General features: G+C 39.5%; 1 protein-coding gene across 1 annotated transcript; it reads right to left on the minus strand.

Annotated features, from left to right (window-relative positions):
* Positions 1-143: 143 nt before the first annotated feature.
* Positions 144-21,791, minus strand: LOC129360458 (proto-oncogene DBL-like). Its single transcript, XM_055030696.1, has 31 exons — positions 21,283-21,791; positions 16,630-16,698; positions 16,432-16,546; positions 15,995-16,085; positions 14,465-14,584; positions 14,012-14,128; positions 13,961-13,977; positions 13,776-13,908; positions 13,573-13,688; positions 13,369-13,483; positions 13,140-13,259; positions 12,291-12,482; positions 12,016-12,207; positions 11,764-11,935; positions 11,106-11,182; positions 10,104-10,189; positions 9,918-9,984; positions 9,711-9,826; positions 8,816-8,885; positions 8,626-8,718; positions 8,262-8,354; positions 7,981-8,106; positions 7,659-7,880; positions 6,802-6,894; positions 6,592-6,670; positions 6,119-6,182; positions 4,511-4,611; positions 4,005-4,117; positions 2,837-2,949; positions 2,599-2,702; positions 144-2,518 (listed from the first exon to the last, which is right to left on the minus strand). Exons 1-31 carry the CDS (start codon positions 21,392-21,394, stop codon positions 2,478-2,480), a joined length of 3,339 nt encoding a protein of 1,112 aa, XP_054886671.1. The 5' UTR covers positions 21,395-21,791; the 3' UTR covers positions 144-2,477.
* Between the last annotated feature and the right edge of the window lie 1,391 nt (positions 21,792-23,182).

Genomic DNA, 23,182 nt, shown 5'->3' on the forward strand with positions numbered 1-23,182 from the left:
AGTAAGTTTTAGAATAAATAAACTGCTACAGCTAAATATATTCTTTATATAACAGTAAAGAAGCAAGACCATCAAATAGAAACCACCAGCCTACTGAAAAGAAAAACCTTTCAAGGCCAAAGCTTCAGACACTTTCCAAACAATTTAAAAATTATCCAGGATATTTATTATTTATATGTTCTTTTCTGAAACAAGAATACAGACATATTAGTTTACATCCACTGTGTTAACAAAGAAATTTAGCTACCCTAAAAACTGTTATTGCAGTGTATATGTTAATATTATCAGATTATTTTTAAAAGAACCAGGTATTTTAAAAAAGAAAATTAAATAAAATGTCCGACTGCCATGCATTTTCAGTATAAAAACAAATGTTCAGCAACAAGCGTGTGTTACATGGCTCAGCAGGATTCAAGCAACTTTTTTGCCTTCTGTAGTGACATCTGTGCTGATTGTGCAGCATTTTGGATAAAAAAAAAGACAAAAAAACAGGGAAACCATCTTGATATTGTCACATCACTTTAACTAGATGTTTAAATAGTTATGCATAGCTTCTTTGAACATATGAAAGTGTGATTTCCTTAGGGACTTAACAGATACTTCACAATATGAAAGGAAAATTTAAAAAAACGACCATTTTAGGAGGTGCTAGGTGTGCAGCAGTCACTGGACTCTTTTCCATTCCAACAGCAGCCTATCACAGCCACTCAATTTGATGTGATAAATTGTATGAGTCTGTAATCAATATTTAATTAAGTGTTCAACAAAAACCATATAAATTTCATGTTGGCTCTAAGGGATCCCTTTTAACGGGGAAGAAAAGAGTTACTGAGCTATAATGCTGGGAGAGGATTCATTTCTCTTCTGTTGATTGAGCTCAGCATCGTTTTCTCTCACCCCTCCTCCACCCTTCTTATCTGTGCTGCGAATGACAGTCACCTCTCAGGAAATCTTCAGTAAGATGACGGCATCTTGTCCTCGGCTACCCTCCAGGGAATATATTACCTTTGGTCTCTATTATGTTAATCAGTGTTTTATAATATCATCCTGTAAGTGCCAACTGCTGCCATCCATGCAGGGGGGGTAATGTCTCCCCTGCATCTCCAATACCTCAAATATTTAGGGATAAACAAGGAAGCACAGCAAGAACAACGGAAACACAGTGAAAGAGGTAAAGCAGCAAGCAAAGAGCACATTCAGTAGAGAGCAGGTGGACTTGTAGTTAAAGGCCAAAGATCAACAAATTTTATGGATGGAATACCTAAAAATGTTGAAAGAATGACAAAAATAAATCACAGTGAGCTTTTACATTGGTTTTCCAATGGGATACATACATTTAAAACACTTTTATGAAAAACAGTAGTTTAAAACATCTGGAAGCATTTCTGCTTCGATACAATTTGCTAAGGTTTGCTAAGTCTCCAAGTTAGAAACTCCCAGACAACATCTCACCCTATTTCTTCCTCATAATTTCACAAATCGGCATACAGATCTTCACTTTATGAACTCACATTCCAGCTTGAGACATTACTTTCTCCACTTTCCCTTTGGGTGGTCATTATGTCATGCAGTGTCACCTGTCTTTGGCATTAAACCATAGCATCATCCATCTTCAGCAACTCTTAATTGGATTCTTAATTTGGTTTTGCTTTTCTTTCATAGTTCTCAATTTGAGAGAATAATATCTATCATGAGCTACAAGCCTAAATGCAATAAATGGCCTTGAAACATAACAAAGCCACCTTTTTAAAGTGCCTGATGATATTTTGTGAGGTCAGTTAGAACCAAGAAAAAGTACATACAAAGACTTTTAAAGAGCAGGAATAAAAAGGCAATAAGGCATGGCACATTTTGGCATTTAAACTCTTAACTGTACAGAAGGATGGCAACATGAGGAAAAAAGAATATTTTACACAGACATGAACATGAAATTCATTAAAAGTTTTTTAAAAAAGGATGCAATTTGTAAAACAGTTTAAGGATTAAATCCTGGCTTTCATCCTCTCGAAACAAAGCAGAGCGACAAGCTTTTAGAAACAACCTCCAGTATTTGCTGGGAAACACTGAGTCCACAGTTTGTGAAATGAGACACTGCTGCAGTGGCAAACTCACATTCTGACTGCATATGTTGCAGAGGAAGCGCCAGAAGAAGAAGAGTTATCATCCATAAAAAAGTGGGAAGAACATGAGTCAGGTCAGCTGTTGATTGTCCAGAAGGGCTTTAACTGCTCCTGTGATCGCTACAGTGATCTTTGCCATCAGAAAACGTCTGTTCAGGAGGTCAAAAATAAAAACCGAGGGAGGAAATTGTCTCTTTTGATTCTGCTTCTTCTTTTAAAGAACTGAAGTGTGCTGAAGGAAGCAGCCACTATGAGGAGAGGAGATATTGGCAGCCTCAGTTATGAGACAGCAATGACTCAGTCTGCTCCACCTCTGCTCATCATCCAGCATGAGATTCATCCTCTGTTCTTTGTTCTCTATGGGGAGCTCAGCTTTCTCACCTTTAGGTTCCCAGGGTCTGCAAAAATAAAGCGCGGGTTTTGTAAAGAAGAAATCAAAATAAAATGACTCAACAAAGAAGATAATGTTTTTTTTTACCTCCCAGTCTGGGACAGGGCTCGTGGCTGCTGCTTCCTATAATGAGCTGCAGGCTGGCAGCTGCTATGAAGCCCTCCTGCTGCCGACTCAGATTTTTCACAAGCCTTTCCACCACCATGATGAATGGGGGAATTGTTTTGAGAAATAGGATGAATGAACATACAGTGCATTCTGTGTAGTTTCATTGTTTTTAGAGGCTTTTTAAGCCTAGTTTATTGAACATTCCAGTGAGGCTCACCAGCGCCCCCTGTTGTCTTCACATTGTAGATGGATGACATCTCCACGTTTGATGATGATGCTGCCTGGTCCGTTTTGGGGACAGTCAGCCAAAACTCTGTATTTGCCTGGAGTCTAAAACAGATTTCAAAAAAGCTAGTGACACACAAAAAACTAATTCAACGGAAAATTGTATGGTTTTAAAAGAGACATGATAACGGGCCGTGCAGCACAGATTCACAGTTCAGATGTTGACTGGATCACTATTAGTTGTGCACTCTATAAATCTGGCATTTATTGAAGAGTGGTTACAAAAAAAACCTGTTGTTAAAAAAAAAGCAATAAAACTTTTTGAAATTAATTAGCAAATAAAGAAAACATCTGGAAGTAGGTGCTGGGGTTTTGAAAATGCCATTTTTGGGCCTATAAAAACATTTTGTTTGGTGAGAAAGTGAACCACATCTCCCTGAACACATCTCCATGGTGAAATATGATTGTTGGTTTTTCCTGCAATATTTGCATCACATTTCTGCAGAAAATGACACTGAAAGTACCAGAAGAAAATAATTAAACCTGTTGTTGAATCTATGTGCCTTTCACATTGTTTTCCATCCTACAGATGAAAAAAAAAACATCTGTCCTCTTTTTGCTAAATTTTATGTTTATCTTTCAATTAATTCAGAAAAAAATACAGGCAAAATGTTGGTTCTTAAAAGAATGACAGCAACTTGTCTAGAGTAGATATTTATCTAAAATCCTAAGTCGCCTTTTTTCAAAGAAATATTTTGACATATGTGGTGCTAAACAAGTTTAAATTGGCTGACCAAAGAATGGAAATGGCACTTCAGGATATAAGGGTTGCAGATTATGTATTACTGCACAACATCCTGAGCAAAGGATGTTGATATGTTAGAGTAGCCTAGCCAAAGTCCAAACCCTAATCCTACTTACAACCTGAATGAACTTAAATTGTCTCGCAACGAAGAATGGAAAATCTCAAAATCTTCAGATATTGCATACATTCCTGCAAAACGTGGTTCAAATACACTTTTAAAAATGCTGAATGTAAAAGAACTTCAAGAACCATGCATCATGCATGTGCTGTATTGCATTTGTCCATCACATCAGGGGAGTAAATGCCTTGGCAAGACAAAGTAAACTGGAATTTACTTTTTTTTTTGTTCCCTTACCAGTTTGACCATGTTTTTCTCCTCCGTCTCAGATGGGAGGAAGGCGTCCTGATCTCCAGGCCACTCCTCCAGACCCTCGCAGATGTCTACCGAGTGATGAGCTCCGGGCCAACCTGGAGACAGACGTTCTGCTAAAGCTTCTCAAAAAGCCTTTTGTTTCTGGAGTACACCATAACCAGCACCATGTAGACACTTAGTAACTATGTTGACATTAAAACTTACTGGGACATTAAAAAGAATGTAGAATCAAAAGCTAATCTCAGTAGCTTTTTCCCACAAAGTCCTCGATGTACCTGGTTCTTCAGGTCAAAGTACACCTGAACTGCTGAGGATGAAAAGTCAAATATCTAAATTAGTTTATGGCGGTGGGGAAAATCAGCACTGCAGCAGTGTGCAAAGCAAATATGTTGGGCATCAGCTCCCCTAAAATTGATTTCTATGATTTTGTTACTAAGTATCTACTTGATTATAAAACATGAATGTTGCAGCAAAGACATTTTACTCACTCCGACGGTTTGGCTGGTGTTTAGGGGAGTGAGACTGGGGCTCTGGACTGCTCCTCCCTGACTCAGTGTCCTCTGAGCTCACCGACGCCCTCTGCTGTTTGCTATAAAAACAAAAAAACAAAACAAAACAAAAAAAAAACAGTTTTACATCACAGTCATGTTCAGGATAAATGTCTTCCTCAGGGGTTAGCTTTATAATAGATAATTGTCAATAACAGCTCTGTTCTCATGTTTTCACACAGCCACAACCAAATATGCACCAGCCAGGTTACACAGAGCCTACACAGCCATTTGTAAGCCTCCCAGTTCAATGCAGGAAACAAAATGTACAGATCTTTAACAAGGTCATCCCTGAGGATTCATGTGTTCACAGCTGAGATCTGGTCTCAATTTATAAGGATCCAAATTTAAAGAATCGATTGCCTTCTTTATTAACTACTTGGTTAATAAATGATCCATCTTCAACACTGCAAAAACAAATAAAAAAACAAACTTACCAAGTATTATTATTTTGTTTGTAGTGAAAATATCTTAGTGCATTTGAAATAAGATGAAACTAACATTTCAGCAAGAAATAGGAGCTTGTTTTAAGTTGTTAATGTTGATGAAAAAGTTCCAGTTCTACCGGCAGATTATCGGAAAAATGTCTTGTTATAAGTGTAATAATCTACCAGTGGAACCAGTACGTTTTCATCAATAATAAGGAGTTTGGGACTTAAAAGAAGCTCCTATATTTTGCTGAAAAGTTACTAAGACATTTGCAGTAGAAAATAGTTGGAAGGATTTTGTGTTTTGCAGTGAAGAACAGTCTCCCTGCCTAAATTTAGAAAGCGCTTACCTAGAAAAAAAAAAAAAAAAAAACGAGCCCAATCTTGATAAAATAATACAGAAAACTAATAAAATTAAACTAAAACTTCATATTTTGCATAGCATGCAAAACAGCATTTCTAAAATCCAAAAAAAAGTGGGAGTTTTTGATACAAAGCGACAAAGCCATGGAAGACCTGGCAAGACACAGATGCTGCAAGGTGGAATGAGTTATAAACCACAATGGAGGCCATAGGAAAGTAAGGGGGAGCAGAAAATGTTTAGTAGTGCAAAAACACAGCAGCGAAGGGTTTCCTGTCCTCATGCCATGATGAGGCGAGCCAGGCAAAGTTTACCACTGAGCGTTACGGCAGGTCAGTAGCGCTGGGAGCAGCGGGGGCGCGGCCGGGGCCGTTGCCTGGGGCTCCGGGGACGGGGGCTCCGGGACCGCAGGCACACAAACACATCAGCTGACAGAGAGACAAAGTCCAGCCCCGGCAGACAGCCCCTGGGGGCCCCTCTGGATGGCCGCATGCCCCTGCAGGGGGGGGATTTGAAGGAGTGGGGATAGGCAACTACACGGCAGTGAACATGAACAGAGACGGGCCTTTGCCTGTTCACATAAAGTCACCTTGGCAACATGAAAAAGAAATCACATTCACCGAAACTTCGATCTCATATGACAAAGCAAATAGTCTTGCACGTGGGTGCCTTTGTGTTTTGCAAATGGTTGTATATTTTTATGCTTATACAACCCACATTCACGCTCCTACCGCACTAACAGCTTCCAAAGGTACTGACCTCTGAGTGAGCGAAGGAGAGAGCTGCATGTGTTCAGCCACTGGGCCGTGTTGATATGCTTCATCTAGGAGAAGGAGAGGAGCAGCTGGTTGTGAGGAGACATGCACAGAGCTTTTTCTAAAGAAAGACTTCAAAGAAGCTATTTGAAGGCAGAAAGAAATGAGTCAGCAGAAAAATCCAGTTTGTAATCTTATAATTTTGAACATTTTGTTAACATACGTATGTGCAAAAGAAAGTAATTTAAATGCCAACTTCATTATATTTTTAAGAAAATATGAAAACACGTCTAAAATCTGATTTTGAAAAACCGTTGAAGTGAAAGTTTTTTTACCATAATTGTGTCTCTTATTCATATTTTTATATTCCTTACCTTAGCTTACCAACCTGCTGGTACACCTGCATATCCCCACTGTGGGACAATAATGGATATTCTGCCCTACTCTATATTTTAATATACCAAGTTGTTGACGAACCTCGAAGCAGCTTCTGTTGGTTGGTCAAAATTCGACGAAGTTCATTGAGCCAGGCCATCTTCACCTCCACTGTGGGAGCCTGAAAGACAGCCCAATTTATAATCACTCCCATTTTATGAACAAATATATTCTGATCATTTCACAATTCTCATTATTTTATAACACGTTGGATCTTGCCTGAAAATTAATAATTTAATACAATCATCTTACCTGAACCACATAAACTTCCTCCCTGCCGCTGTACCAGATCTCAAACTTCTTCACATCACCTTTGACATTCTCTGTGATCCCCACAGCAGTCATCTGCCCAAAGACAGACACAAGAAGTTTTAGGACGAGCAACACAAACAATGCCTCAGAATTACTCCACACAGCACATCTGTCCTGTTTCAACCCAGAAACTCCTGCTCTTTCAGTCACACAGCGCTTCCTTCCCACATCCTCAATAATAAATCAAGGAGCTGCGGTTGGTGAGAATAATACACCAGATGTGACTCTCAGCACATCAACAGATTTTAAAAAAACGTGCGTCAAAGGAAGACATTCTGCTCTGTGGCCAGGAGGTGGCTCCATGTTGAAGACACCACTTTGATCCGAGTCTTCTGCAAACAGCTTCCCTTCATCTATATGTTATTAGTGAAGGGAAATTAATGTATTTTGGAGGATTTTATGAGAGAGCCAGACACAGAGTGGTGTAAAAGTGTGAAATATAAAGAAAATAATCCATAAATTTAAGATTCTTCATAAAACAATGTCTGCAATGTGTGGCGGTCTGTTCTAAACAGGTTTACAAGTCTAGAAAGACAAAATCCAGAAGTCCCACTAGGATTAACCAATATATGTGAGGACTACACATTTATCTGCAACATAATTTTATGCAGTATTAATTTTGTGAATGCAGTAAATGTTCGCTAGTTATTGAAGTACTATATATTAAGGATCTCTGTGCCTTCAAAACTTCTCATTGATTGATGGGAACAAATAAATGCTCATCATCTCCTTGTCCAAGGCTGGTGAATCACAGCCAAACACTTCAAGCCAAAGCAGCCTGCAGTGCACAGACCAACCTTGAGACAGTGCTTGAAGCTGTAGGAAGGCGTCTTGTCGCTGCCGTCTCCATGATCCTCTCTGCGTTTACACAAAAGCAGAGCCCTCTCATACAAGAAGAAGTGTCTCTGCATTGGTTTGAAGCGAGCCAACTCCTTCATGCGCGTTGGGCCTCTCTTGTGGCTGATCCACACGCTGAAAGAGCCCTGCATCAGCACCCGGCCCAGCTCGCAGATTTCCCCCTGAGGTGGAGAGGGAAGGATTTCAGGTTTTTGGTAAATAATACTGAGAATTAAATACGATGTAGGAATTAAGACAAGAGAAGAAAAATAATATTTTAACCTCGTATCCTGTAATGGCAATCTGATGCATGGAGTCGTTGACTGATTTGAGCAGATCCAGCATGGCTGTCAGCGCCCCCTGCAGTTCAGAAGTGCCTTCACAATCTGGACTGTACTTCAGCAGCTCCTGAGAATATAAACATGCAGACATGTTGGAAAAGATGCACATAAAATCATATAAAACACACATAAAATATTAAAACTAAGATATTTATTTATTTATTTTTTTTTTTAATTGGAAATCGTATATTTAATGAATAAAGCAGCTCATGAATTTCCAACCTTAAGCAGCAGCTGGTATTTTGTGAGGCGCTGGACCGGTTTGAGCAGATAGGAATCCAGGCCCAGTTTGTGCTCCAGCTTCTTCTGACACTCCTTCATGTGGAAAATAAACATGATCAGATGCAGCTCTGGTTTTAACTTACTGAGTTAATCACATGTATTTAAACTATTTGCATTTGTTAAACACACACTGTGCAACGACGACTCAAATATTTTCTGAAATATTTCTTTTATATTCTTTTTTTATTTTTACTATTATTTGTTTTTATTTATAGAGACATTTTTATAGTAATTTTTAAATATTTAAAGTTTCCCCAGACAACATTAGGCCAGTAGAAAAGAGTAAAACAACTGAAAAACTTACCTGAAAAAAGGCACAGTCTGAGAATTGTCTCCATAGCGCTTCAGAACGTAGCTTATTCTGACAGTACATCTCATACATCTGGAAGCTTTCTTTCTGAAGATTGAGAAAAAATACATTTTTAAATAAAAAAGGAGAAAAATTGCCAAAAATAATAAAATATATTTCTTTAAATAAATATTTATTTATTTACCCGCTGGAGAAAACAAGCTCCAACAGTTTCAGGAGCCTCCAGACATCCTTCAAGGTCTTGTAAGAAAACTCTGAATTATCAGAAAGATAAAAAAAAAAACTGCATATTTATTCTCAAGACAAAGCAAGTGAAACAAATATGAATTATATCCGGTAACTCCGCTTTCAGACATAGAATAATACCAGAAATTGATGCAGCTCCACTCCAATCTTAGCAGTAATAAATGAACCTTTTGGATGCTTTATTTAGTATGACGCTTGAACAGTAAATTGTCGTCTCATTAACGTTAATTTAATTCTGCTGATTTCATAGTGCTGTAATTTTACTTAATTTGTATATTTTTTAAACACTCTGTCCACGGGTATATTGTTTTGTACGTGTTAAATGTTTAACAGATACTTGACTTAACCAATATTCAACAAAAGATAAAAGATCAAAAATTATGAAACAACAATTTCAAATAGATATTGTACGTATTGATATTTTCTTTGTTTTTTTGGCTGCGATGACAAAAGTCAATAATTGATAAAGAAAATTATTTTGATAAGTTTCCAAATTTGAACTAATATTTCAACTCAGATGGTAACCCTAAGCAAAATCACTCCTAATAAATCTAGAAATTAAGATTGAAGTGAAATTAAAGTTTCATTTACAAAAAGGTTTGTTGTTTTTCACTGGAACTGACAAGTATGGACAATCGGTATGATATTTCTACTTATCTATTTAATTAAGACAGGAAGCTCTACAAAATGTGCAGGACAGTAGAAAACAGTAAAACAACTGAAAACCTTGCTGAATCATTTTGTAATGTAACAGTTTAGATCTTCAGTAAGCCTGTGACTTTCCACCAACAGCACCAGTGTTACTCTGTTTGGGACGCGTTAATAAAACACACCTGCTGTGAAAGTTGTAGATCTCAGGCATGTTTCCGAAGAGAATGTCTTTCTTACTGCGTAGTATTGGTGGAAGAAGCCCCGACAGAGCTGAGTTATCCATTTCAGCTCTGTAACCCTGCAATTTTAAGATCAGCAAAGTGTGTTCAGGTGACAAAAACAGATATGAGGTAAAATCCAACTTGGAGCCTTTTTGAACTGATTCCTACCAGCAGCACTGACAGCAGCTCCTCCACATAGATTCTCTCAGTCTCTATAAGTTCCCTCATTACATGTCTGACACAAACGCAGGAAGAGAGAGAAAGACAGCCAGAGGGCATCGTTAGCACAAAGCACAGAGAATCACAGACTAAACATCAAAAGGATGGACAGATGGACGGATTTCTCCTTTTTACCGCTTTAAGAAATCCGGGCTGTCGTCTCCATCCAGACTGTAGGAGACGCAGCTCCGACTCTCCTGGTAGTCATGAATCACCTCGATCTGAAAAGACCGCAGAAAGGTCAGCACTGCATTTACTGTCTGGTATTAAAGGGAGAGCTGGACTTTTGGAGTGAGGTTCAAACGTTTCAGGCAGTTAGCATCATTCTTGCAATGGAATCTTTTTTAGTATAAATTCAGATTAGTTGGAACAGGAGGCTAAAGCTAATGGCTAGTCTGCAAGGGATCAAAAGGTTCTTCTAATAAAACTAATTCAATTTCTGCAGCGTCGCTGTGGTTTGTTTTCCAATCCTTTAAACTGTTGTCACATTTCCACTGACAAGTTGGGTTTTTTTATGTTGCTTTTCTTGTTTTTGTTTTTTTATGGAGAAAAACATTTGTGGCACCAGCTTCTGTCAATAACTACCACATGCAAAGCAATGATGATTCAAAGCAGAAAAACTTGCTGACATGCCAAGGAGGTAAATAAAATAGCTGAATTGCCTCCTTATCATGTCAGCATGTTCTGCAAAGGCCAACTCTTATCATTCAGGTGTATTGGAGCAGGAACTAAAATGTGCAGGACAATGGGACTCGAGGACTGCAGTTGCAAATCCCTGTTTTAAAATAATGTAAAATACCATTTAGATGAACTGCTGTGATAGTTTTGAGCATAAAGTTGTTTTAATGCAGTAAAAATCCACTTTAAGCCAAGATCCCTGTTGGACTAGCTGTTGGCTTCAGCCTCTGGGTCTGGATTTAATCTGGATTTAACATAAAAGAAGATGCCAGGAGATCTTATCTACTGCAGGTAAGATATTAACTGCTGATACCTTTTAACAAAAACTCACCTCACAACTCCTGAACTATCTATTTAAGGAAAATATTGTAAGGACTAATCATTAGATTAAACTGACAGTTACTATACGATTTAATAGTTCTAAGTAGGAGTAAAAATGAAGGAACAAAGTTTTCTCACTTTTCTGGGATTTGGACTTTTCCGGGATGATTTCTTGCCAGGAAGTGAAATGTCAAATGTAAACTTCAAGCCATCACCTGTAAAACCCACATTGATGTCTCATTAGTTTAATAACTGTGTTAATAGGAGTCAAACCGAGAAGGGAACCTATTTAATTGGTAAAAATGAAACAGATCAACAGTATATATTTCCCCAAAATTAAAATGAATTCCAAGATGTTCTTGCAATAAAAGGTAATTGCTAACTTTTGACTCTACTGTCCTTGTTTTGTTCAGCCTCTCTAGAGGCACAAGATGAGACAAAAAGTTATTTAAGTACATGAACAATGAAAGGTTGCATCAAAGCTATTGAGGAGTCACTGGTTTCCCTCTGGACTGACTGATGATAACATCTGTCCTTTTTCTAGTTCATTTGTAAAGGTGGTGATGCAAAACCCCAAGGCCATTCAGGCAGACCGTGGAGAGGACCTGTGATGTGATAATCTAACCATGGGAGAAAACCTGCTGTCACTGTGATAGCAGTTATATTGGACACTATGTCGAAAAAAAAAAAAACATCAAGGAGGTTACAAGAGTCGCATGCACAAGTTGGCAGTCTGGTTACCTGCCAGTGAGGGTCAGTTTTATATTATGTGTCAAACATGGTCTGATTTGAATACCGTGTTTAGGGGAGAAGAGCGGTGACTTGGAGCGAGGTTGGTTCTCGGGTCTGGGGGCCACCAGCTGGATTGGTCGCACATGTTTGTCAGCCAACTTCCTCAAAGAAGCTTGTCTGTTCTGGATCATCTGCTGTACTGCTGCATGCTTTTCAAAAACATTCCCAATCTGAGTCTGACAAAGAGACAAAAGAAAGCAAAGATGAAGAGGAGAAAATGGTGATCAGTCTTTTTAGATAACGACTTGTAGCTAACCTGTAGCTGAGGCGTGATGACAGCCTCATATTCAATAGCCAGAATATCATGACCTGAGCTCAGCATAGACGGCGCCCCCTCCAGGAACTTCTCAATTTCCCTGAGAGACATCTGGGCACCTTCCTTGGACTGGGTCTTGTCTACTAATTGGTTTGCTAACAAATACGCTCCATCATCACACCAAGTCTGGGCCTGGAAGCAGAGAGCAGAAAGATGCTTTGCAATTTCTGCACGTCTTAATGTGATTGAAAAGTAAAAGGTATGTTTGTTAATACCTGCCCGAGACAAAGCAACAGTTGGTGTGTTTGCATCAGGAAAGAGTGCTTGGACTTCAGCGCAGCAGAGAGTGTGTCACAGTGGTGGCGGAGCTCATTGCAGCGCTGCATGATGAGCCCCATGGCGTAATGGTGACCCGCTGACAGCTGGTGTCCGTGGAGAATGATGATCTGGGCTCGAGACATCACTTCCTGGTAGAGGAAAAAGGAAAAAATCTGATTTTATTTCATAGATCAAACGAAAGTGATGCAAGAAGTTTTTTTATACATAGAAATCTGAAGAGTGTGACGTGTTTGCATTCGACCTCCTTTTCTCTAAAACTCCAAAGTAAAATGCGGTTCAATCAAATACCAACTTTTTGACCTACACAAAGCAAATTGCCATTATAGGAAGCTAAACTGAATATCAAATTACGCTGTCTGTGACAGCAGCATCACGATATGGAGATCAAGACAACTGCAGAGCACAGCAGACAGGGAAAATAAAAAAGTGCAGAAAAGTCTGAATTAGGGATAGGCTATAAAATAATATACTAAGCTTTGGACATTTCACCAAGTGAAGATTATGAAATAACAGCAAATCCACCAGGAAATGCAGCTTCACCCAACCTCACAGGCTGAATAAGGAAATAAATTCAGATCCTTTTGAAGAACAAATGTTCTTGAATTAATCCTAAAACTAGATAACTTTTAGAATTAAGTGAAGTAAAAATGCAGAACTTGATGATATAAAATATGATGATATAACATCAAAATAATCCATATTTGTTTGGTAAAAAAAACACATGAAATACATGGAATAAGAAATTGGAAATCAGACTTTAACATTGTAACTGGAGACACACTGACCTGTGCATTAGTTTCCAGGTCGTCGAGTCTTTTCAGAAGCTGCTCTGTTTGAGCCAGAGTGTTCACATTTATGGACAATTCTCTCTCCTGATGCATAAGATGTTCAAGACACAATTCCATCTAAACAAACAGATAAATCAGACATGCAAACATTAAACATTAGTGTTAAAACTTTGGTTTTAACACGTATCTCTAATGCTCTACAATGAAAATGACGTAACAACATCACCTCCTGAAAGCTTTGCTCATATCTGAGCAGCTGACGGTACTGATGCAGTTTCAGATGATGCTTCTCAAAGAAGCCGTCAAAGGCCGACTCCATGTCTCTGAGCTGTGCAAGAAGCCTAAAAGAGGAACTGTCAGTCCATTGTAGCAGAGGTGTAGTGAATAAACATATTGTACGGATGCAGGGAACATTAAAGACACCATTTACCTCTGTACTGTCTCCCAGTCCAGCTTCACATCCCACTGGGAATCATCATCCTTCCCAGTTGTTTCCAAGTTGGACAGAAGATGGCGACCCTCCTTTGAAACTGACCTTATTGCATCCTTCCAGAGACCAATTTACATAAAAAAAAATGCAGGGTGACATCAGATTTGGTAATATAAGTAAATGCACCTTGCATGCAGCCTTACCTTCAGCTTTTTGTACTTTTCAGTGTGTGTTTCTAGGAGTTGCTCGATGGCTTTCCCCTCATCCGGCAGCTCTGCCTCTGCCAGCTCGGTGCCAAAGCCCTGCAGCATCTGAGCGATGTCTTTCAACGCAAAACTTTCAAAAAAAAACCAAAAAGCACAAAAAAAAACTCTGAGACTAAAAAAACCTAAAATCCTGTGATGACTAAATAAAACTGCTTGTTAGTGAATCATTTTACCGTCCGTAAAACAATCCAGTCACTGTGACAGTAGTCCAAAGTGCCTCCAAACTCTGATGTAAGCTGGTTTTCATCAATGTAGCGCAGCAGGTCTGTGACAGAACTCAGCATCACCACCTAAATATTAAGACACACCTGAGAGCTCACAAAAAGACCTGCTTTCACACGACTTTTTCAGTCTTCAGTTATTCAAAAACATTGTTATGGTCAAAAATTTGATTCATCCATCGTATTTATCCAATACGATGGATAATATGAAACATTTTTTCACTTTTATCTACCAAAAATCGGGGAACTATCCCAAGACATCATGGCATAGCGTGATAAAAACAAATGTTGAAACTGAAATTACCAGAAAACATTTGACTTATGGAGCTCCGGTTTGTAACAATAATGAGGTGTACCTTGTCATGAAGTGAGACAAATTTGGTAACTGAAGAGTAGCTGCCTTACTGGCATCTTGAGCATGAAGTCATCCTGGCTGAAGCGGAAACCAATATCTGTTACAGTACGGTGGAAGAAGCTGGTGGGTCGGAGCACCAAGACCAGGTGGAGGTTCCCAGGGAAGGAGGCCTTGATGAGAGAAAAGAAGAACCAAATATGATCACACAGTTTTGCCTTTGGTGGACATCATATCACCAACAACCAAACTCATTGTTCTTCTTATGAATGCATCACTCCTGATATTTTTATCGACTTTCTCAGATGTAGTCTCAGTTGCACCCTTGTGCACTTTTGTTTTTACTTTATATAGCCTACTTGCAATATATGAGACTTTGTTGCTCCAGCAGTTGCATTTGATCTGGATTTAAAGTTCAGTTCATTTTTTAAACACCATTTTTGTGCATTTCAACCCTGGGTTGGTTGAGGTCATTGCTTGACCCCGAGACAATGAGGTCTAATGAAGACAGCAGCACCCGCCTACGGCACAGTATAATGAAGGTCAATTAATGAACCTAAAGAAAATTCAAGGTTTTTTAAAGCTAACTCAAGCAGCAACATTTGAACGTGTGGCCGTTACGCAATGCTTTATCTTCGTTTTAGCGGGTTGCTACTTCTTAGATTCCTTCATCCTGACGCCTCTTTACTTGGAGATAAAAATGTAATTATTATAGGTTTTGTGCAGGACGTGCAGACAGCCAGCTGCATGACTAAGCAGAAGCTCCCTCTGCACCGCAGTGCTACAGTCTGCGCCGCTGCCGCATACACCCTGCCCGTCTAAAAACTTAACCCCAAACTCTTCACAACAACCAGAATACAGAAGGCGCTCGTTACCGGGCTCCTCCGGATCTTTGGCATCTCTCGGTGAAAAAAGCAATCAGTCATGGTGTCGGCAGCCATCGCTAGTCAATAGAATTTCCCGGCTGACCGCTGGAAATCGGTGCCAAGGTAAGATGTGCGGCTCCTTCCCCCGACCGCCTGGCAACAGCCGGAGCTCTGCTGCCGCCCTGAGCCTCTGCGAAGGAGGGCGGCAGCGCATCTCTGCAACATTTCCTCCGCCCGCCCGTCTTCCTCCTCATCCTTTCTCCCCGCCTGAGCGTCCCGCGTCATCGCACAGTTTTTGCTTATTCATGCGTTTGCAGCGATATGCAGAGGGGACTCTCAGAACAAACGCATGAACAGGATCCCCATGAAAACAAAACCCAAATCGATCAGGTTTAACATTGAAATGAGAGCAGGAAAACTTGACCTAACAAAGATCTGCGTCAGGACCATGGACAGCAACTCCTCAACACAGGGTTCGGTTTAAATTCAAACCTTTTCCACACTCACATTTTCCTGGGTTCATTTTTAAAAATAACACACAACTGCACAGTAAATTTATTTCAAATATTGAACCTGTTAAAGCAGACAATAAGAGAAAGACACGGTGTGAAAGAAGAAGAGAAGGAAAGAAAGAACCGAAAGAAAGGAAGAAACAAGCCAGAACAAAGAAAGGAAAAGACAAACAAAGAGAAAGAGTGAAAGAAAGAGAGAACTTACTGCTATCCTGGCTAGAGCGGTTTTGATAGAGGCCCAAGTATCCAGTCTTCGGTCTAAAATGATGATAAATTTCACTCCTGGTTGTCTTGTTCTACAAACAAAAATATGCCCCCTTGTTATTAGTTTCAGTTATTACATTTATGGCTTATAATAGGAACAAAAACATGAATTCAAATATTTTATGTAATGCCACATTCTTCACCTAAATGGATTACAGTCTTTGAATAGAACATTTGAGAGGATAATTAGCCCCTGACCTTACAGTCTTCCCTAATCTCCGGAGAGATGAGGTTATGACAAAAAGGGCATCAGTAGGACATTTGACTCTGAGCTACAGATCAGCTGCGCCTGCTGTGCTCAGAATACAAGGATTTGGTGCAGTGCAGAAAGAGGGAGAGAGTCAGGGAGGAAGAGCAGCTAAACGATGGAGGACGCACCGAGGGATGAGGGTGAGGTAGGTAAAAACTTTGGCTAAAGCTTCCTCTGGAATGTCGCTGAACGCTGAGCATTCTGGGAGGGTGATGATGACGCTTGAGTCTTCCCCGCGCCCTCCTGGAGAAAAACAAAAGCATAAGCATCACTTCTTATAACACATACAATATGTGGCACAGGTAACTGAATCATAAAGAACTTACCTGACAGATATGCAACTTGTTTCTCTATATATCCTCCCACTTCTTTCAGGCTCAAAGGGACAGTCACCTCTACAGCATGACACAAGTAGAACAAAACTTGAGATGAGGGAATATTTATAATTTAATTTAAGTGTCCGTTCAGCCGATCAGTACTTGCACATGTGCACATTTATCCAACCTTATATTTTGTTTAACTTAATCCCCATGAATGTGTTTTTCAGTTTAATTATGCAGGATGCATATCACTCTGAAGGCAGAAAAAGTTGCTAAATTGTTTAACATGGCGTCAATTTCTTTACATCACAATTATCAAGGTTGTGTAGACATTTACGATCTCCGGTCCCTGCCTGCATTAAGAGAATTTATTCATTGTACAGCAACATATTCTAGGATAAAGCAGCATTCAGTTAATGTTCCTCTCAGTACTGGAGAGATAGTCATTGTAGTTTATACCAGGCTACTGTCTGCACACTGCAGTGCTCAGTCTGATAGAGAGCAGATGCACAATATTGTCATGTCGCTGTTAGCAAAGATTAAAGTCGCGGTTCCAACACTTCTAATGCAGATCCTGGTTGATCCTCAAAGTAAAGGGAAATGCAGCAGAGACTGCATTACACAGTATGGATGTATTGGTTTATTTGAGTCTTACAAAATGTTGCCTTCAGCTACAGCAGATCTGAGCAATGGTTCTCTCAAATGTCATCATTTCCTCATGAAAAATTAATGAGTGCAGAGGAGCAGAAATAGGCAAAAAAAGAAGAGGGAAGGCGGAAGAGCGATTATAGGAGCAAACTAGGTGTTATTTTCCATGAGGCAACTGCAGTAATCCTGTGCAAGTAAAAAGCTCCACTATAGCTGCTGAATATTTCATGTAACAGAGAGAAGCTGAGCCAAGTCAGACCAAAGCAGCAAAACTGGATGCTGTGCAGTCACACACATCCAGGATAAAGTTACTGTCACACTTGAATAGCTGTGTGATCATTAATATCCAACCCTGGAAGACAACAGCAGAATGGGGAAAGGTTTTAAACAGACATAATGTGATGTTAAAGATTATTATTTGTTCAACTTGCCCTGTGTGGTGATATCTAACACCACATGAACTGCAAGGTTAAGTTTTCGCATAAACTGGGACAGATAAGTAGAAACTTTGTAAGCACATTTTCCTGACCTTAAGAGGGAAGTCAGCCTAATTAAAGTGCAGAGCTCTGGTGTCGATCAAATGAAGGATGCCCTATGCAGCAAACCGCAGAGCTGTTCATAAACTTTGTGATTTTATGGAAACACCACACTCGCTCTTGACCCTGAAATACTAGCAGCTCCTTTAATGATTGATTGCTTCAAGCTACTTCAGCGATCTTACATGCTACTACCATAGCTACTACCATACCATAGTGTGCCTTTCATAATACTTATTCAGAAGTATTCGTAATACTTTTTCACATTTTCTCATGTTACAAGAACAAAATATTTTTTGCATATTTTATGCCACAGATATATTGAAAGTAGTGGATCTTAGTAAAAAGAAAAAAAATTGCATTGTTTACTTTCTTTAATAATAGAAATCTGGGATGTGATTTCTGCCGCGTAGCTCCATTTCACCTCCTTTACTCAGACAACCCCAAATAAAATAAAGCATGGCCAGTTCAGATGAGAGAAGCGGCCAAAAGTTGTATGGTAACCACCAGTAAGTAGCGTAATAATCCATTAGCTAGGGCTGAAAAGCATACTGTAGCATTTCATATCAGTTAATATCGATAATTATTTGTTTAAAATATCTGACTTAATACCAAACTGGTGGTATGATTGTTCCTGTTTCATCGACAGCTTTCCATCTCACTGTTTTTCATTTTAAAGCAGTTATGAGGCTTAGTGGCAAAACTCTACACTGCTGCTACACCGGGTTAACAGGCTGTTGCTAGGTAACCAAACAGGAAGTGAATTTATTGATGCCACAAACCTTCTTAGCCAGCCATTACAGGTTTAGCGGCTAAAGTCTCTCATGTGCCTACATCACCCAGAATGCTATGCAGTTCAGTGAAATGATTGAATATTCTATCAGGTGTATTATCTATGATAACGTGTGTATCGTGATCTATATTGTTATTGATTTATGGTCCAGTCCTATTGTAAGCTGTAATAATCACAATTACTTGAAAGAAAAGCTTGCAATATTTCATGATATATCTCTTTATAATATACAACTTTTACTTTCTGAAATGAGTGATTAAAAGTCCTGAACTTTTTTGGGATATTCAGATTTTTTTAAGCTGCACTTGTATGCATAACTTTGTGTTTTAAAAAATTGAAAGAATAGCAAAACCTTTCCATTTTATCAGAAACAAACCTGAGTGTTTTTTTTTTTTCTCACATTGGAAATGTTTGAGCATGACCTCTTCAGTTCGCTGTAGGACACAGTGTCCGAAGCTCGGCTTGTTCATATGTTCTTACATAGATAGAAAAAAAAGAAACGTTTGCTGGTGTGGATGGAAACAGTGATTTACTTCAGACCAATCCCTTCAGTGTGCTTACAAAGCTAAGGGCAGGAAGCTTATCTCTGTTGTCCAAATAATGATAACCATCTACATTTACTTCATCACATGCTGCACCTGTAACAAGCCCTCTACATTATATAACTCCACTTTTTATCCATAACATATATTAAAAAATAAAATAAAATCATCAGTGAAGAAAATAAAAGAGAGCAACCATTTTCATTTATGTGCTCCTGTTTCCAACCATTGGAAAAGAAGATCCAGTGTAATGAGGAGGGTCTGGTTGAATGAAAAGAGCACAAACCCATAAATGCTGCATTCGCTCTGCTTTCACAGACACCAAGAAACAGAACCTCTTAACCCACGGCAGGCTAAGAAGAATACTCCCACACACAATCGCTTTCATAAAACGCTGAGGCCGAGCCTTATACTGCTTTTAGGTCACGAGGTTTTTGCTAAATGAAGCTTTAAATGCTTAAGGGATTAGACTGGTTGGTGACAGGATTCTGGTATAAATCAGAGTGGAGGAAAAAATAACATCTACTGGGATACATAAAAACTAGATTGGTTTTAGATCAGAAAAGCCAGAAGAAGAAACTGTACAGAACAGCACTGCTGTGAAGTGCAGCCGATGCTTTAAATGTTCTCTTTTATGGTCCTGCATCCAATAAAATAGTGGTCTCAAAATTCAACTTTTAGACGTGGCCCCTCTCTGCATGCTTGACTTAAATGGTAAAACTGCTTACTAGCATCTACTGACGTCTAAATGAGCTAACATATGAGTCAGGTGTGCTCAAGCAGAAAGATATCAAAAAGTTGCAGGACTAGAGTTTGAAACCACTGCAATAAAAAAATTTCTTGCAGTTCTTTTAAGGACTGCATTATGTTCCATCAACTGTAAATGGAAAAATGCATTGATTTTCCTGAAATGCATTTCACTAATGTGTTTTCTAATTTCTAATTTCCAGCAAACCAAGTCACTGCCATCATTCATGTTTATGGGGAAAACATGGAACAGGAACCTTCCAAGAAATGGCCAACTGACTAAAACTAATAGAAAAACGCGTTGACAACTCATCCATGAAGCCACAAAGAACCTAGAAAAATGTTGAAGACATTTAAGGCAAATGAGGCTTGCAGCAACATCAACATTAATGATGTAACAATGAGAAAAATATTGAGCAAAAATGGAACCTATGGGAAAACTTTCAAGGTGGAAACCACTGCTAACTAAAAATAACACAAAACCCCAACTTAAGAAAAAATATCTTTGTGATCACCAGGACTTTTTGGAAAATGTTCAGTGGATTGATGAGGAAACCAACACAATTTTAGCACCAGGAGATAATATGAAAACCCTTCAGTAAAATGCCCATTTAAGTTAATCAGCAAGTCAATTATCCTTAATGCAGATTCTTGCTACTAAAACAAACAAACAAAAAAAACAATTAATTGATTTCAGGAGGAGGTTCATTCTAAGACATATTTTGGTTTGCATCTCATTTTGCCAGAATAAAGACTGTATCACGTATTAACTCTATTTACCTTTGATAGTCCAAATGTGTTTGATGATCTGTGACATAAAAGTGTGCAAAATGTGAAACAGTTCTACACACACTGTAAGAAGATTAGGGTGAATGAAATGGAAATGTTAGAGTATTACTCTCAGAAAGGCATTTTCTCTTTCAGCTGTCAAATCCAGGCCAATTTCAACAAGCAGAAAATGTTCAAAATTGAATCAGCTAACATGTATTTTTTCAGTCTATCCTTCATTTTTCAACAGCCTTGTGCCCCAACAACAAATATCAACTTGATCATACCTACTTTTATGAATATTTGATGAAAACCTCTGTAACAATGATCTATACTGATTCTGGCTAAAGAATCTTTCCTATAGATTGAAAATGCATCCATCTGGGGTGGCTGAAAATAGCTCACATAATCCCTGCGCTGGTCCAGTGCTGAAGCAAAGCTACAGGATCTAGTGCATCAATAATAGTGAAGCTGCACATCTCCAGTTACTGTCTGTTGGAACTTGGGGTTAAAGTAAGCAGATGTGTTGCAGTGCGTCTCTTTTTGTTAAATTGTGAAGAACAGGACAACATTTCTCTGAAAAGCATGACATAATTCATAAGCTCTGTCAGGACCGATAACTTACGCTGCAGGGTGCTCTCCAGCTGGGAGCCGGCCTGCAGAAGGCAGCGGTAGCACTCCATCTCCGCAGACTCTTTGGCCGGGTCCCTGTCCTCCTGCAGCGAGGCTGGGCCCATTCCCTCTGCTTCTGTCGCAGGATCAGGCTGGGACAGCCGCTTTCTCACTTCGTCTCCTTGCTGCTCCGGCCTTCCATAATACTAGTGTACCGACACCTTTACAAGAAATCCATGAAGTTCCCTAAAAGGTTGTCGACCTTGAAGCTGCAGAGCGCGCACCCACACTGAAACACACGACTACATCACAAACACACACACAGCAGCAGCAGTTCGTTGACCCGTCGCAGCCAGTACTGGGTGTGATGTCTTGTTCTCTGGTTGATACACACCAGTCCACAGTGTGTCCTGCTCTCAGCAGCAGTTAGCTGCTTCAAAACAAACAGAGCTCCATCTGGCCACGGCTGCCTGTCCCCTCCCCTCCCGGAGCTTTAGCGCGTCAGCTCTGCACCCAGCAAAGCTCAAGAGTCCTGACCGTCTGCCAGCTCCCTCCCTGCTTTCCCTCACTCTGCTTCATGCTCTCTCTGTGCAGGCCTCACTGTTTAGGACGGCTGCCTATCAGTTAATCTCCTGTTTTATTATTGAAAAGAACAGATTGACTGTTGGAAATAAACGTCTTTCTCTCCCTGTGCCAACAAGTTTGGCCCATGTGAAACACAGGCTTTTTAATACAGAAAATCACATTCAAAACCGCAGAACAAATAAGAAAGGATGTCATTGTGTACACGCTGTTACAGAGAGCCTTTCTCAGCTGAACTGCCCACTGCTCAGCCCACATCTCGTCTAAATGGACCAGCACTCGGCATCTTTATAAACACCGAGGAGAAAGACACAGAGGTATGGAAATCTCAAAGATCAGGCTGGAGGTTTTCTTCCTTTGAGGCCACACACAGAGCAGCGGCACGCCGACCTCGTACGGCGGCCACTCAGCTGATCCAGCTTAGCCTCTCGGCCATCTTATTACTGCACAGCGTCTGCTGAGGGTGGCTACAATCCACGCACACACACACACACACACGCACACACACAGACGCTCAAACACACACACAAATCTTTACACCAGACCCAATCCGCTGACACCTTCTCCCACGATAAATCACAAGAGAAAGTTGTTTCTTTAAAACATTCTGCTTTATTACAGAAAATCTTCGGTTATTTTTGATATTTCAAAGAGGTACATTCAGCTCGGAGGTTTGGAGTGGTGAAGCTGGAGACTCAAAAGGCCGGAGGCGGCAAGGAATCCCTGCCTGAGGTGCCTGAAAGTGTCCACCTCCACAGACAGACAGACACCCACAGAGCCTCTTAACTCTCTCTTTTCTTTTTTTCTTATTTCATTTTTTTCTTTAAAAAAGTGCCTGGAAAAAAGTTGCATTAAAAATACAATCCATTCATTTTTAACAGGCGAAATATTAGCTTCAAACATATTTAAGCTCTGAAAATAGCATTTCTGAAGTTATTTAAAGGTTTCTCATTTGTTAAAGCAGGCAGCCCCATCCAATGTGACCTTTTACTTCCTGTATTTTCAGTGACAGATTAAGATTTTCCATTCTAAATCTGTTGTTATAGTGAGTAACAATCTAAAGATTTAAACAAGAAAAACACACCAAAGACTGTTACAAGAGCTGGGACACAAATCATACGCAGTAAACAATTTTACACAAGTGTCACAGTTCGGGTTAAATGTTTACATACACACTTCATCTGCAAGAGCGTTAATTTTGGTCTTATCAATATTGCCAGAGGTATCAATATAGCCCCACTAATATTCGATTAAATGTGTTTTAGCTTCTCTGAGTTTTTACAACCTTCTGGTGTTATTTGAATTGGATATCAGAACTTCCAGAATCCTAT

This window comes from Poeciliopsis prolifica, unplaced genomic scaffold (assembly GCF_027474105.1).
Source record: "Poeciliopsis prolifica strain line A6 unplaced genomic scaffold, Auburn_PproV2 SCAFFOLD006, whole genome shotgun sequence".
NCBI classification, from domain to species: Eukaryota; Metazoa; Chordata; class Actinopteri; order Cyprinodontiformes; family Poeciliidae; genus Poeciliopsis; species Poeciliopsis prolifica.